General features: G+C 38.7%; 2 protein-coding genes across 5 annotated transcripts in view; both read right to left on the reverse strand.

Annotated features, from left to right (window-relative positions):
* LOC133365829 (olfactory receptor 6Y1-like) overlaps positions 1–17,091 on the reverse strand; it is a 54,072-nt gene that overhangs the window by 1,621 nt on the left and 35,360 nt on the right. Inside the window, exons 2-4 of one of the 4 annotated variants that reach the window (XM_061588138.1) lie at positions 11,328–11,525; positions 5,264–5,328; positions 2,531–3,482 (exon numbers count right to left, since the gene is read on the reverse strand). In XM_061588138.1, coding sequence (XP_061444122.1) covers positions 2,531–3,454 — 924 coding nt within the window. In that variant the 5' untranslated portion in view covers positions 3,455–3,482; positions 5,264–5,328; positions 11,328–11,525. Of the gene's footprint in view, positions 1–2,530; positions 3,483–5,263; positions 5,329–11,327; positions 11,526–17,091 lie in introns of those variants that run through there. The other 3 variants (XM_061588135.1, XM_061588136.1, XM_061588137.1) reach the window with 3 other exon arrangements.
* On the reverse strand, positions 9,210–10,169 carry LOC133367967 (olfactory receptor 10A2-like). The gene has a single exon (XM_061592054.1). The coding sequence runs from the start codon at positions 10,167–10,169 to the stop codon at positions 9,210–9,212; it is 960 nt and encodes a 319-aa protein (XP_061448038.1).

Genomic DNA, 17,091 nt, shown 5'->3' on the forward strand with positions numbered 1-17,091 from the left:
AATCTTCTGGAGCAGAGTTTGAAGGTGTGATAATTTTATTTTACTTTTTAGCTGAGAACAGGGTTGGAACATTTGGGAAGTGCAAAAGCCTTTGTTCCAATCTGCAGATTAGTCTGAACATGCAGATTGGATCAGTCTGCAAAAGTCGCCACAAAGAGCAAATTCCTCAACTATCCTTAGTGTTCATCACTTGATGACTACAGTGTTACACAGTGGCTAAGATTAAGTGTTGTGCATGCATCTGTGAACTAAGCTTTGGCTTTGTGGCTAATGTTGACTTCAAAAATAATTTGCACTGGCAAGATCCTTGCAATCCACAATGCATGGTTGGTAGGCAGTATAACAAGTAGGATATGAGTCTTTGATCATGTGTTCCATATTTTTCCTCAACTGAATTATCAGGTCTGCCATTACTTGCCTCCTGGGCAGAATCAAAGCACATGCATACATGTTTCAGCGTTGGCTTCATATCTAATTCCCTGATGCAGCAGCCAATAAAATATGTACTTCTACGCATATATGAATATAGTTTCCACTGTATTGCACATGATTATATATATCATTCAATGAAATTTGTATTTATTTGCAAATGTGATCTGTTCAACTGGGCCCAGTAAAGTACTGGCGGTATAATTTCTGGGATTGTTCTCAAGTGCCCATGTTGCACATGCACAAGAGACAGGACTTTCTCAGTAATGGGCTGAAAATTATGGAACTCATTTCCAGTGGATTGTTTCTTTCCCCTTCACTTTTGATATGTAGGCAGGCCGTGAAGATTTTCTCTGTACTATATGGTAGCCTTCAACAGGTTGTTTCTCCACAGCAGGTTCTACACAGACTGGTAGCAGCTCTCCAGTGTTTCTTAGACATGAAGTCTCTCCCTGAACCTGGAACCTTCTTCATACAAAGCAGAAGCTGGATAACTGCTGCCAGTTTGTGTAGACAACACTGAGCTAGATGGATCAATGGTCTGGCAGCTTCCTACATTCCTAAGGACAATCAGTGAACTTGGCCTCTTTCCCATTCCACTTAAGGGCACCTTCACCGGATTAATGAGCCTTTTTGTCAGAGGTAGAGGATAAATGCTTGCAAAAATGTGTGCATCAGTCAAAATTGAAAACAAAATGTGGCTATTATGAGAAATTCACACTAAAATGTTGAAAAAAGCATGATTTTTTAAAATCACAAGTTGATATAGAAATGTGGAGAACTGAATTTAAGATTGGAAAAATGGGGAACTGAGGGAACCAAAACTGACAGAACTTCCCACCCCTAGTCAGAGGAGGTACAACAATTGAATACAACCCACATAATAATGAAATAAATACTTGAAGAGCATCCTTTGCCTTTTGCGGAGAAAGAAAAATCTTAAATATTACTGTGTCTGTAATCCTATTCACCCTTACTTGGAAGTTAACCGTACTGAAGATGGCAAGATTTACTTCTAAATTAACATGCATAAGATTGTACTTCACAAATTAAAAGGCTTCTTGAAGAAGAAAATTTATTCCTTTATTTTGCAGGTGCTCCAGAAGGGATTTGAATTTAAAAATAAAATAAAACATCCATGCTTCCCCAAAAAACAAAACAAAGCAAATTTTCTTTCTCTGTATATAGTATTTTAATTCTGTCTTACTGTGGGAGAGCACAAGCATTCCAGTGTTTACAGTGTGTGTGTGTGAGAGAGAGAGAGACAGAGACAGAGAGACAGACAGAGATGTAATGACTAGAATTGCTGCTTCCTTGTTCGAGTCTGTTCACTGTAGCAGTGCAAAAGTGCAGTGTGCAGGGGTAAAGGGTAGCATGCATGCCTGTGGCTCCTACACACATTTAGCCCTTGTATAATTGGGCTCAATTCATGCATCAAGCTTTACAAAGCAATCCATACATTTCTGCTCAGAAATAAGTCCCATTGAGTTCAGCGAGGTTTATTCTCAGCCAGATAAGTGGCTTAGTTAGTCACATTTGTATTGTTTGTAGCCAGTGGCAATTACAATACAAAATCACCTCCCCCCAAAAGAAAAAACAATCCAAGAATAAGTCAAACATATGAGCCTTTGAAACTTCAAATTATCAAAACTTAAAATCACAAAGTTTCCCAAATCATGTAGATCAGTGGTTCCCAAACCTTTCCCCCATCTATCACTTGAAAATTATTGAGAGTCTTGAAGACCACTTAAATGATTTTTCTGCTTGTTGTAGCAATTGCAATGCTCTGTGCTAGATGCTGTATTTTAAATTGTATTTTTACAGACAAGTCACAGACCACCTGAATTAAGCTTGTGGACCACTGCACTAAAAAAAACCACAAATCCCCTAAATTGGTATAGGATTTCAGCTTTCTTCTGTTTCTCATAATGCAGCAGCAGCCAATGTGGTTCCTTGTATATGTTATGAATTACAGATCTCAACAACCCTAGCTGGTATAGCCAATAGTCAGAGATAATGAGAGTTGTCGTTCACAGCATCCAGAAGGCACCATGTTGGCTATGCCTATCACGATGGGAAAGAGCCGCTCTTCATCAGTTCCTTAACCTGACAGTGTCTTCCTCAAGGCATCTTTTACTTCCTTATTTCTAAGGCAATATATTAGAGGGTTCAGAAGGGGCACTACTACAGTGTACAGAACTGACACCACTTTGTTGGAGTTGTAGGCATACATGGCTTTGGGCCGTGCATAGGTGAAGAGTGTGGTGGAGTAGAACAGCACCACAACGGTGAGATGGGAACTGCAGGTAGAGAAAGCTTTCTTTCTGCCTTGAGCTGAAGGAGTCTTTAATACCGTTGAGAGGATATAGATGTAGGATGTAACTACAATGCATAGTGGAACCATGATAACCATAAGAGCTAGGATAAAATCTGCCAGTTCGGCCATAGAAGAATCAGTGCAAGAGACATTCAAGAGGGGTGAAATGTCACAGAAATAGTGGTTGATCTTATCAGTGCCACAGTATTTCAGCTGACCGATGAAGCTGAGCTTAATTGCAGACGTAATTAAGCCACATGTCCAGCATCCTGCTGACAGCTGAGCACAGAAAGTATTACTCATGATGGCTGGATAACGCAGTGGGTAGCATATGGCCAAATACCTGTCATAAGCCATAACAGCCAGGAGAATATATTCAGTGCATACAAAAGTGACAAAGAAATACAGCTGTGTCAGGCAGCCTTGAAACGAGATACGCTTGTCTGGCGTGAGGAAATCTCCCAGCATCTTAGGGACAATGATTGTGACATACCAGACTTCAAGAAAGGAGAGGTTGCATAGGAAGAAGTACATGGGTTTGTGAAGGCTATTGTTCACCCGAATGACGATGATGATGATGAGATTTTCCATCAGGGTCAGCAAGTAGGTGAAGGTGAACAGGACAAACAGGAGAATATGAAGGTCTGGAGTCAGGGAAAATCCCAGAAGGATGAAATAGCTGACATTTGTCTGGTTGGTTTCTTCCATGTTTTTGAATGCAGACTACAATCTGTGACTTGCAAGGACAAGAAGAGATTAAGTACAGCATCTGTAGGCCTATGTTTCTTTTACATCTTTAAAATGCAAAACAACAGTATGTAAGCCCTTTCATGTCTATAATTAATTTTTATTAAAAACAGAAAAGTAATACAAACTGGTTAATCATTCTGCTTTAGATTTTAAAAATTAATTATACTGATAAGAGGGATAGGCAAATCTGTCAATTTACTTTTCTCTCAGTTTCCTATTTTTCCAGTCTTCAGTTCTCCACCTTTCTGTATCAGCTTTCATTATTTTAAAAAGGTCCTCATGTAAATTCATCAACATTTTTGTGCTAATTTCTCCTACTATTATACCAATATTTGTGTGTAATTTTGTTTGATATACATATATACACATACTGCAAGCAATTTCCCTGATATAATGCATTTTATGTTCACTACTATGTGCATTTTATGCACATTTTACCTAATGTGCACATTTTTTCTATACATTATTTCATTAGAGTGTGAATTTCAAAGGTTTGCTATGTTTTAGCTCAGATATTGTTTCAGACAGTGCAAATTAAAATCTGAACCAAACCTAAGAATATGTAAGAGAATTTGAAAACTCTGGAATCCTCTGATCTTCTTTATATGTTTCAGAAATAAACCAATGCAGATCCAAAGTCTCACTCCCTAAGGCAGTATAATTCCATGCTTCTTTAACTTATATATCATGGTATGGGTTTGACACAGACTTAAGTCCCACTGAAATCAATGAGACATGCTAGTCATATTCCATTGACTTCAACAAGGCACTAAGTGCAACTAACTGGGCCCAACCCTGTTACTTTTAACTACTACTACTACTATTACTACTACTACTACTACTACTACTACTACTGTTATTATTATTATTATTATTATTGAGTTATAGGATCATAAAGAAAGAACAAGTTCCTGTTTTCTACTATTATGATCACCACCAACATCATTCTTTTATAGTACATAGTACTTTTAACATATCAAATGTTTGCAGTATCCATTTCTCCTAAAAGGGCTGGTTCACCTGATGACTGCAATGTCAATTAATGTTTTGGATGTTTCAGTAGGGAATTGTAGATCATATCAGATGAAATGTTCTCATTGTCTCACACCACTTCAAGCATAATGTTTTCTTTACACTTTCTGTTCACACTTTCAGCTGGCAACAATATATCAAGTTAAATATTTACATGTGAACTGGCCCTATAATTAACATTTTTACATACAGGGAGATGTATCTGACCGATTTGCCCAAGGTTATGCAAATAATCTGCAGTTTACATTTGATGTGAAGCTAGGTTTTCCAGATCCATAACTAATACTTTATGCACTAGACCAGAAATGGGAAGCCTATTGACTTGTATCATGTACATTAAAGCCGAGATAGGGAACCTGTGGACTTCCAGTTGTTGTTGGACCACAACCCCATCATCTCTGAACACTGGCGTGCTGGCTGGGGCTAATGAGACTTGGAGTCCAACAACATCTGGCATCTGGAAGATCATAGGCTTTCCATTCCTGCACTACATCATATCAACTAGAACATATAAATGTCATCAGGTTTCATATAGATGCCATATAGATTTCATTCACATGAAAATAATAATTAAAATAATAAGCAAGTTCACATATGTTTAGGGTTCACAACCTATATGTGCCCAAACAATCTTATAAGGTGCCTCTTCTGCACACATGTAAACTGCCAGATGCTTATCTTTCATAACCAATCAAAATTTTATGCACAAATTTGTAGAAAAAGAAGAATTTTCACCTTGCAAGGGTCCAGGTAAGAATATTTTTTGACCTTGTCTTCATATGCAGCTTCAGACATAAAACCTGTGTTAAATAGATTTATTAAACTGCATTTATGTCTATATCTCCATCTTCTTCTCATCAGCCCACCTTGGGACTAGGCCTCAAAAATTAGCAGTTCCTTCCCAAGGGTGTTAGCCTCAGAAGATCTTCTTTCTTTCTCAGTCCAATCATATCCTATATTCTTTGCAATTCCTAAGTGAGCTTAGAAATCACAGCAATAAGCTACTGAGAGAAAAGGCAAGTTGAAACTACATGATAGAAATAGACCGCTGATTTAAATGGGTGGTGGTGGATGGGATATATGTTTTATTTATTTATTTGGATACACATACACATACATATTGGTCTAAATAAACGTAAACTATAATATTGACAACTTGAAAAAAATTGGAAAAAAACTGGATTTTAATGCTGCATTTTCTCCACATCTGAATTAAAAAAAATAACAATCACACCCCCATTGATTTAAATTCAAGAAATAAAACTAGGTTGCTAAAGGGGGGCATCAGCCATCGCCTTCCAACCATCAAATTATTGATAGTCCTTTTTGAAATCGGCAGAGTCTTCCGTGTTCATTTTGTTTCAGCATTCAGTGCTCCTCACCTTTAGCCTGCTCTTCATCAGCCATTGGGTCACGCCCAGCTGTTTGCCAGCGTTTGTATTCACCTTGTATACCAGCAATAGGTTTCAGGTTCCCACACGGCACCCATATTTCTTCTAGCATATGAGGTGGGTAAACTCAAGCCCATGGGCCACATCCAGCTCTTACGCCCTCCCTATTCAGCCCTCAGGACTTTGCCCAGGCCACGGAGCTCCTCAGGCTACACCCTTCATGGACCCTTCTCTACACCCTCTACTACTGATTTTACCAGGCTGGAATGTGTCCTTGAATTGTGATACTATTGTTTGCTTTCCTGGATGGAGGATGGAGAGCGGGGTGTGTCTGTCTGGTCACACCCACGTTTACCTCACCATGGGCATGCACCCCCCTGAAGGTTTGCCTGTGAGGGAACAAGGCCCTCAGGCTGAAAATGGTCCCCCACTCCTGTTCTAGCAGAATTGTGATTTGGAGCAGTTTCCCTCTCATGTGTGTACCTCTCCCAACAAATATTTCAACTGCCACCTGAGGTTCTACACTTTTGTAAATATTTTGCAGGTTTGCATTCACTGTGTATGCTCAGAATTCACATATGCTTATTCTATTTAAATAATGTTAACTTGTTTATTTGTTTGTTTGCATGATTGGCCTTTCAGGCAAAGGCAAATTATGTGAAAAAGATTTATTTTCACAGCATACATAAGCACAAGCACACACACATGCACACACACATACTATCCCTATAATATTTCAGTTCACTATTTGCCATCCTGGCCTCCTTTGGAAGGAAGAGTGGATATAAATTTAATAAATAAGTATAAATATTTAAAATATATATGTTCCACGTTTCAGTTAAAATTCTCCCAAGGTGGCTTACAGCATCATTGCACATTTGTTATACATTTATTTATTTTATTAATATTTATTCGATTTATATCCTGCTGTTCCTCCTGAAAGAGCCAAGGGTACCCATACAATTAAAAACATAACATTTTAAAATGCTTAAAAATACATTTGAACAGACCATATCCAAGCACAGTGGTTCTAAGCTGCCAAGGGATAACAACAATGACATAAAACAATAATTCATTCAATGTTGAAACATTATACACAAAGGGAAAAAAAACTAGCCACATCCTAAGATAAATATCTATAGAACTGTCAGATTAATCAAGCACCACTAAGACCCAGAAAACATCAGTTTTTACCTGGAACCTAAATGTAAATGAGACCGGTGATAGATATGTGCAGAGAATTTATTACATGCAGTGGCATAACAAAGAATGATCTATCCCTGTTAGTCACCTACTCTCTCCAAATTTGGGGGGGGGCACCCCCAGCAGGGCCTTCCATAACGATTGTAACAATCAAGTTTTAAAATTTTAGATTTTAAAATTATGATATTTCAATATTTTAAACAAATAAAAAATAAAAGTGATCATCAATGAACAATAAAAATTGCCTTGGAGATGGAACTTAGTTTCAGTTCCCTATTATTATTATTCCCGCCATCGTCAGACCTGGCATGGCTTCAAAAGCCCCTTCCCTTAGGCGCGACATGGCCACACGTACCTATAGTGTAGAGGGAGGAGCAGGGTGGCTATTTAAGCAGATATGTGTGGAATTTCACAAGGTAGGGTTTGGTGACCACCCTTAGGTACACTTTAAGGTGATTGGTGGGTTCTGAGGCCTGCCTTCCAGGTTGTGTGGCCTGTTGGCAGGATAAGGCTCCCCTTTGGGGCTAACCAGGAACACCCACTCAGAGCTGTGCAGCCCTGAGGGGGGGGTGAAGCAGGAAGACCTCCCTAACCACCCTGCAGGGATGGGGCCCGGAGAAGGGGATTGGACTTGGACCACCCTTTCCCATGTCAAGGTGTCCTCACCCGATTGGGCATGAGATAGGTTCCACATTTGTCTCTGCAGGTCATTTTATTATGCAATCAAGCATGTAATTGGCTTTATTCCAATATACATGGCCCTTGATTTACCCACAATTCATCTTGTCTTGCCTCTTCATTTCCCAGTTATGCACTGCAATTATTATTGAAGAAGAAGAAGAAAACTGCATTGCAAAACATCTTATTTTGTGCAAGATATGATAGCTTGCTTCAGTCTGCAGAATTTGGATTATTACAACTAAGGCCTCATCCACACTATACATTTAAAGCCATATGATACCACTTTAAACAGTCATGGCTTCCCCCAAAGAATCCTGGGAACTGTAGTTTGTTAAGGTGTGCTGAGAGTAGTTTGGAGACCCATATTCAACTCACAGAGCTATACATCTCAGAGTTCCTTGGAAAGAGGGATTGATTGTTAAACCACTCCAGAACTGTTCAGTTTAATATTGACCTTAGGCTAAAAACATTTCCCATTCTAGTTTGTTCACTGACCAGCTTTAAAAGGGTAATGGTCTGCGAGAAAGCAGCACAAGTGCTTCTCTGCATGTTGCAGTCTGATGGCAAGACAACACATACCCAGTACCCCCAGAACACAGATGGAAATATCCAAATGGCAGTGGGGACTGAAATGTCACACTCCAGGCGCATGTCAAGGTGGCTAATGTTTAGCAGGGCCCTAAACCCCTCATTCTCCTGACATGTCCCCTGCAATGTGACAAAGGCCCAAAAACAGAGCAGCCCTGGGGTGGTGTAGTAATTTCCATTCCATCACACATAGACACACACACACACGAATTGTCCTTTTCATGTGATACTCTGTTTTCTCAGTTCAGTCAATAGGAACCCAATGACAAATATAAACATATGCACAAATAAAATGCCCCACAGGAGTAGTTCCCAACTCTGTTGAAAGCCGCACTCTTGTCCTTTGCGTAATTGACTATTTAGGGTCCAGTGATGTCAGATACTGCACATACTGAGGATATAATTAACTGTCTGTCTATCTAATCACCCAGCACTTGTCCATCATGAATAAAATGGTTTTGTTTTGTTTTATTTTAATGTTTGGAACACTCAAACATTACAATCTCATCAATTCGAATGGACTCCAAAAATGGACTTTCTTTGTTTTAATATGGGGGAGCATTCAAATACTGGTGTTAGTTTGTTTAATTGAGTTGCTGTTTGATAATGCAAATGAAAACATATAATTTTTAAAAATGTAGAGGCAGAAATTATCAGAATGGGTTTCAGACCCTTAAACACACATGCGCATGTGTACACACACACACACACACACACACAGAGAGAGACAGAGAGACAGAGAGACAGAGAGACAGAGAGACAGTTGACCATTCATTTTATAAGAATCTACTAGGGAGATTCAGAGTCTACCAAGCATTTTAATTCTTATTATGTTCATTTGTTTCATGTGAATGAAGAATGCAGAGATATAGTTTTCCAAGAGCAACTCGGACTTCCCTGTTCCTCAAACTATAAATAAGAGGATTTAATAGTGCTGGCAGGACAGTGTAGAAGAGTGATAGGAATTTATCTGTGTCCAGAGAATGGCTTGAGTTTGGTGTCAAATACACTGTTATTCCAGTGCCATAGAACACCACAACTACCATGAGATGTGAGGAACATGTTGAGAATGCCTTTCGCCTCCCCTCCACAGATGACATCTTCAGAATGGTGGTAGCAATGCACATATAAGACATGATGATCAAGGCAAAGGGAATTAGTGCAAGCAAAATCACCTCCACCAGAGCTATCTGCTCATTTATAGATGTGTCTCCACAGATCAGACTGAGCAGTGGAGGGATGTCACAGAAGAAGTGGTTGATTTCATTAGAATTGCAGAAATAGGAGGTGAATATCAAGAAAGTCTGGCCAAGTTGCACTGGGATTCCAGCAAGCCAGGAGGCTGCTACTAGACCATAGCATACCCTGCTGCTCATAACAAGTGAGTAATGCAAGGGCTGGCAAATGGCAACATAGCGGTCATATGCCATGGCAGCCAAGAGGAAGCATTCTGCTGCTCCTGTGACGAGGAAGATGCTCATTTGAAAGACACAACTAATAAAAGACATGGTTTTATCATCTGACAGGAGGTTTTCAAGCATCTTGGGGATAATGACTGAGGTGTAGCAGATCTCCAGGCAGGACAAGTTCCTAAGGAAGAAACACATGGGATTGTGGAGTTCCTGGTCAGCCAGTGTGACAATAATTATGAGGACATTCCCAATCATGATCAACAGATAGATAGTTAAGAAAGCAGAGAAGAATAAGCCCTCTAGGCCTGGCAGACTGGAGAATCCCAATAGAATGAAGTTATTCAGTGTGCTTTTATTTCCTCTCATCTGGTGGGGAGAAAAAAACCCAGAGAATTTAGTCAGTATGTCTTTACACCAACTCAAGATAAGATACATCTAGTATTTTTAAAGGGTGGCTACCAAGTAGAAAATACTGTGGAATTAGATTATATCTGTCCATGAATTTCTGTGAAAGATTGGGAAATCTGATGTCTGGTGTCAAGCTGTACAGAGTAGCAGAAGACTGTTCTCTACCACATGGAACCTTCAGTCTGTTGGGAGACAACAGGCAAGAAGGGAACAGAGAGACCAGAGTAAGGAGGGATTTATCTGATGTAATCATTAACATTCATGTGGGATGAAAACTCATGGGTTAACAGTGGTGCACTTAGGCACTGTTAGACTCCTGACTTAATGGTCTTATGGGTGTGTCCCTCTTTAGATGGCAATGCATATTACTTCAGTAACATTAAAATGTGGTAAACCATCCCTGCTGCATTTGCATGCCCTCTTGCTCATTCTGTTGAGTAGGATCACTCAAGGTCAAGCCGAAGGCTTTATAAAAATTGTGGGGTTTAATGGGGGATTTGAAAGGAGACTGAGCAGTGGCATAAAAGAGCTGTGATACAAATCTGGTCTACTGCAGAAGAGGGGTGATTAAACTACAGGGGTTGTACTGTGGCTTACAGAACAGTATGTCTAATTAACTGAATTTCTGTAGTGATATTTGAGATGCCATTCAGTTAGATAATGCTTGCTCTCTGGAGCTGGATGAGAAGAATAGCTATGGTGCCCTAAATGTGAAAAAGACATCTAACAAATAGTCAGCACACTCTAAGCACACAGAGTCGGAAGTAAGCCCATCCAAATTTCTGACTGGCTCACAGCTCACCAACCATGGCAATCCTGTGAGAGAAATACAGAAACCGCATCAGTCAGGTGTTCCACTCTATAACAGGGGTAGCCAACATGGTGTTGACCAGATGTTGATGGACTAAGTCCCAATACTCCAGCAAATATGGCTAAAGGTCAAGGGCCGATGGGAATGATACTCCAGAAACATTCTAAGGTCATCAAATTGGCAACCCCTGATCAAGAAAGTCACCTTTATCATAAACCAGATGGTACAGGGCATCAGTGAGGAAAGGAACAGATGTCATTCTTTTTTTTTGTTAACAACAAAACCTAGTACTGATCTTTAGTTACCTCCAGTATTTGAATATTGCCGCCTTCTTCTCTTCTTTTATTCCATGTCCTTCTTACTCCCCCTCCCCATTAGACACTGCCAATGTGACTTTATCTTCAAGAAAGAGAAAACAAGCCCATCAACAAGTGGGGAGGTTGTGGCTCCAGGAATGGCAAAACCTTTTAGTCAGCAGGCAGGCAGGCAAGCAGGCAAGTGTCCTTGCATTAGAAAGGAAAAAAAAAAGATTATAAGAAGGTTTTGTCTTTAAAATGGGGCCTTTTCTCAAACAACAACAACAAACGGATAGTATCTTAGGTATGCTGGTCTTGAAAGAGCTAGACTTTCACATTCTACATCCCTACAGTGGATACACTACTGTATTGAAGAATGTTTCCCAGTCATAATGTATTATGCTTCTTTTCTCCTTTTCCAGTGCAAACATCTGGGGTGTGTGTGTTGAAATGATGCCTCCCCAAGTTGGAGATGGGGTGGTATTTTGGGAGAAGGCAAAATTATGTAGAGTCATTCCAGGTACAATAAGGAAAAAAACACGCAGATGCCAGTTCTGGAAGCAATAAATAAATAAATAATGGGGGATTTGCCACTGCCACCATTATTAATCAGTATCTTCCCATTAACATTGAAATATATTTTTTTCTGCCTAAGCTTGCTCCTGACTTTTGAAACAAAAGTTCTCAAGTAAGAATGAGGATTTGCTTAGTAGTGGTGTATTCAATGGTAAACTGCTGGCGAATCATTCTGACATGGTAAGAAATGTCCAGAAGGAAACTTTATGTGTGAGAAATGAGAAAGAAATGTGACAAGGAACACTTGGGCAGATAGACCCCCTCAAACCCATCTAACAAATCCATTCACCTGACTTACCTGGCTGTTTGCTTATAAAACATGAGTCTTTGGTTTGCTGTATTCAATAATATTTAAATTTCACCTAACAAGAAAACTAAGAAAATTAAAATATATTTTCCAGGATTGCTGTAAAATATCTCTTCCAGTTCTGTCATAGTTACCTTTGATGATGCTCAAAGTGAGACAAAATATCTCATCTAAATAGTTGATTTTGGCTAAATTTTTGAAGTCACCTTTCTGTGGTGTTCATTTTGGAGCTTCTCAATGGCAATATGGATGTTTTTCTAGGTGTATTTGAGAGCTGGCTCCTCACTCTAACATTTCTCAGGGGTGTCCTATTCCCTCTCCCTTTGAGGTATGAGTAAACTGTGATTCACCAAGGAACTGGAGGTCAATTTGCTTAATGGAAGTATGAAATCTGGTTTAGATATCAGTCCCTCAGCCTGTTTTATAATAATATAATTATGTTAAGGGTAAGTAAGATGCATTGAATCCCATCATTATAATGGAAAATGGGAGGGGGAAGTTCTATGGTTTATACTTAGAAAATGGATCAACTGACTAATTTGTAGCTTTTATTTTAAAAAAGGCATTTTTGTAGTCAGTGTTGGTCAATGGGATTTCATAAGGATATCCCCCGCTCATTCTCAGTATAAACTTGTGAGGGAAGGATATGTGGAGGGGAGGGACTGAATGGAATATTAGATGGAGTGAGAATGAGTGCTAGGCAAAGGGGGTCATTCGGGAACACAGTAGAGTGTTGCTGTCTGAAAGTCAGAAAAGGACAGTGGGGGCAGGGAAGGAGATGAGAGAGGGATGGAAGTATTCACAAACCAAGTCTCAGCCTTGAACAGGTTGGCCAAGATGTTCGAAATTAGGATTGAAAGAAAATGGGGATAAGAAGTCACAGAAGATGAATAACAGTTGTTTGAGAGTAAGGGGGAAGAGGAAATATATCTGAGGTGCACAATGGGCTGGATTTTGGATAAGCAGCTTTTGAAGGCACTGGAAAACCTTTAAAAAGGGGGGAGGGAGATTTAGGAGCAACTGTATGGCTCTCTCCTTATCCTATTTGTCTTCTGCAAAACCTTTTTTTTAAAAAATGCAGTTTCATTAAAGAAAAAAGAAAGTGAGGGAAAAACATTAACAGTACGTTTAAACACCAATACATCCATTTTAGTTTATACATACAGGTCAATATATGTTATCCAAATGTCCAAATATGTATCCAGGTGAAGTTGGTGTTTATAGAAAGTATGTTCAAATGTAACAAGGGTGTTTATATCATCAAACCATTGCACAATATTTGGGGGGTATTCAAGCCTTTCTGGCTTCTATGTCTCTTAGTGACCATTTTATTGTTATGTGCCTTCAAGTCGATTTTGACTTATGGTGACCCTATGAATCAGTGACCTCCAATAGCATCTGTTACAAACCACCCTGTTCAGATCCTGTAAGTTCAGGTCTGTGGCTTCCTTTATGGAATCAATTCATCTCTTGCTTGGCCTTCCTCTTTTTCTGTTTTTCCCAGCACTATTGTCTTAGGGCACACAAAATCCATTATTATTTCCCTGATATTAATCCTCATACAACATAATTTAAAAGTGCATGAATATCCCCACATTTCAAGGATTCCACTGATACAAAGTTAATACAGACAATGCATTCAGATCAAAAAGAAATGTCATTAAATAAGTCCACATTGTATGCCTCAATGCGGCATTTCCAGCATTGCACCTCTAGCATCTATCAGAATAAGACAGTGCCTTCCTATAAAGATGTTGTAGAATCCAATATACCCCCAATATCAATTTTTGCTGAATCAATCTAAATTTTAAATCTATAGAAACATTTCATATCGATTCTAAAGCAACTTTCCATTGTTTAGGTTGTATAGGATATTCTAATACCCTGTTCCATTCTTCTCTAAGTTGTTGAGCTTCCACTTTGCATGCTTCTAGTAAATATTTATAAACAAAAGTTAGGGGCTTGATTTTCTGTGAAGATCCAATTATTCCTTCTGGTAATTTAGGAGATGCTCAGGTGCTCAAAGAAATCGGGCCACAGATTATCCAACAGGTGTTATAATCACAAATATTGCCATTAAGTACTCTGGCAAATGATATCTAAACTGCAATATAGGAAACTGCAAAAATTCTGTATCTGTTCCTAACAGCTGGTCTAGCATATAAATCCCACAATCTACCCATTTCTTACACAAATGGGGTTGCCTTTTTGAATCTGTGATACCCCATAAAGTTAATTCAGCATGAGTTTATAGTAATCCCTGAGCCAATATAAGCCACAACTGTTTAGTCACTAAAACTGAAAGTGGTACAGTCTTTTCTTTTTTACATATCTAGACTCCAGTGCCAACCATTCAAAAAGATGATGATGATGGTGGTGATGAATTGTTTTACCACTTTGGTGTTTTCCGCCCTGGGCTCCTTTGGGAGGAAGGGGGAATGTAGATATTTAACAAATAAATAAATAATATCACCCAATGAACCAGTTGTTATAGCCAAAGCAGCAGTGGCACAATAAAGACAGAGGAGTCTGGTTAGGATTTTTTTTGGGGGGGGGAAGGGACAAACCTTTTTTATACCTTAATTCACTCAATAAATTAGCCTCTTAATAGGCATAAGTTACATGTAAGTGCTTGTCATTGTTAATGAGTGTGTGATATCTCATTAATAAGGATATTTCTTTGTTTCTTTTTTCCAGTGAGTTTCTCATTTTTAATTGGAACATTCAAAAATAATTCTATGGATATGAATTCAGATGATTTGTAGTTCCGTCTAATTGGTTCCTTAGAAGTAGTTAGTCCCAAATAGGTGAGTTCCAAATAAATATTACTTTGTCTCTCTGTAAAGAGTGCTGCAGAGATTTTGATTGCAACACCCAATATAATTCTATTCTCTCCCTTCCTCTTTTTCCACTGCTTTACTGTAATTTAGATTATGAAGGGAGGAAACGTTTATAGACAGTTGTGTGGCCCAGTGAAGAAGCTCTGAGGGACAAGCCTCTGATGAGACTTCAGGTGTTGTTTACCTGACTGTACTAAGCTATGACTGGGCTGGGCCAAATCCAAGCTGGTGAAAACTGCTACACCCTTACTGGACTGAGCAGAGTTAAACACAGTAACTTCCTGAAAGAATAAAGGGCAGGACTAGCAACACTCCAGAAGGTCTGATAGTTTGTTGCTGAAGCCTTTCTGTTCATGTTCCTCCTGTAGTTTGCATCTTATGTTCCAAAGTTCTACTTGTCTGGTCTACTTTCTATCTTATTTTTTCTCTCTCTTAGCACTTTTAAGGAAGCACTGTTGTGGAAGCTACATTCAAAGACTCCATTTGAACTTCCAGACATTACTGTGCACTACATATTGTGAGTATATACTTTTATTTCATGAAGTTGGTGTATTTTGTTCATGAGGACCAGAGAAATACTAAGTTCTGTCTGATATCTGCTTAGTCATCTTTTTCTTTATTTATATTGGGGTGGGGAACTTGTGGCCTTCCAGATGCCATTGGACTCCAACAGCCCCAGCCAGTTTGGCCAATGGACAGGGGTGGTGGGATCTATAGTCCAGCAACATCAGGGGAGCCAGAGTTTCCCTACCCTTAGTTTACAGGAGCTGTTTTTATGTGCCCAAGCTCATGAAATGGCACCCCCTTTATGTTCATTTTATTTTCTTTAAAGCAGTATATATTGGCAAATTGGAAAAGCTTTTGCATTTCATTCATATGAAAGAAAACAAAGTAAAAACATTTTATGTTCAATTTGAAGTCCTTTCATTGTGTTTTGGATACATGTTTTTCTGGCATTTATTGTGACTTTTGATTATTTTAATCAAAATTTTGATCTCATTTAATATTTGTACATGGCTATTCCAATAAGAAAGCTGAGCTCAAAGGATTGCACAACAACTGAATCCAGTCTAAGTTAGTCACACTTAAGTCCAGAAAAAATTAATGTGAAAAGTTAATCATGACTAATTTAAGTCCGATTGGTTTCAAAACCTATGCAAACGTAGCCACAATTAAGTCCTGTTAAGCAGAGTAAGACCTATTTCTGAGAAAACAAAAATGGGTATGTAGTACATATCTTAGTCAAGCCAAAAAAATGACCCTTTACTTGTCAGAAGAGTAGCTTACACTTGTATCAAATGAAGTCATCCCATAAGTGCAAGAACTTCCACTTGTGATATGGAAATGACTTATCAAGTGTAACATACCTTATTATCAACCTCTTATACAAGCAGATTGCGACATAATCCAGCCAAGGACAGACACTTTTCACAAGAAATTTAAGTATGTGCTTAAATATTTCACACTGAACGCAGGGGAACTTTTAAAACTGTTGCCCATTTGACTGGATCATGTCCATAACTATGAAAATGCCACCCAAATAGCGTGTTACCTTGTTTCTTGCTTACCTTACATAAGTACTTGAATTGATCCTTGACTTCAATGAGATCAAACAGTAAACAAAAAGAGTAGTGTAAACTAAAAATAAAGTAGGTACATCTTGGTAGAACATTTCTCTTGTATTTCCTTTTTTTTAAAAGTATTCCTGTTATTTTATTTTTTTACTTGCAGTGAAATCCAATGCATGTTTACTCTGAAGAAAGTCTCACTGTGCTATATAAAGCTTACTTCCAGGTAAGCATGCATAAAACTGCAGGCTTAAAAATATTCAGTGTAATACAGGTGAATTGGTGATCAGTATATGCCATACTGTTGGCTATATGCAGATGTAATCTTTATAAACTTGGGAGGAGTATTGTAAAAGTTTCACTGTGCATGGCTACATGGTTGCATACATTTGCCAAAGGGCTCATTTGCAAATACTTAATTCCTCTTCCATTGCTGAAGAGATGAATGTGAGACGTGACTCAATGGGAAATCATGGTGTTTG

Source organism: Rhineura floridana, chromosome 11 (assembly GCF_030035675.1).
Source record: "Rhineura floridana isolate rRhiFlo1 chromosome 11, rRhiFlo1.hap2, whole genome shotgun sequence".
Classification (NCBI taxonomy): domain Eukaryota; kingdom Metazoa; phylum Chordata; class Lepidosauria; order Squamata; family Rhineuridae; genus Rhineura; species Rhineura floridana.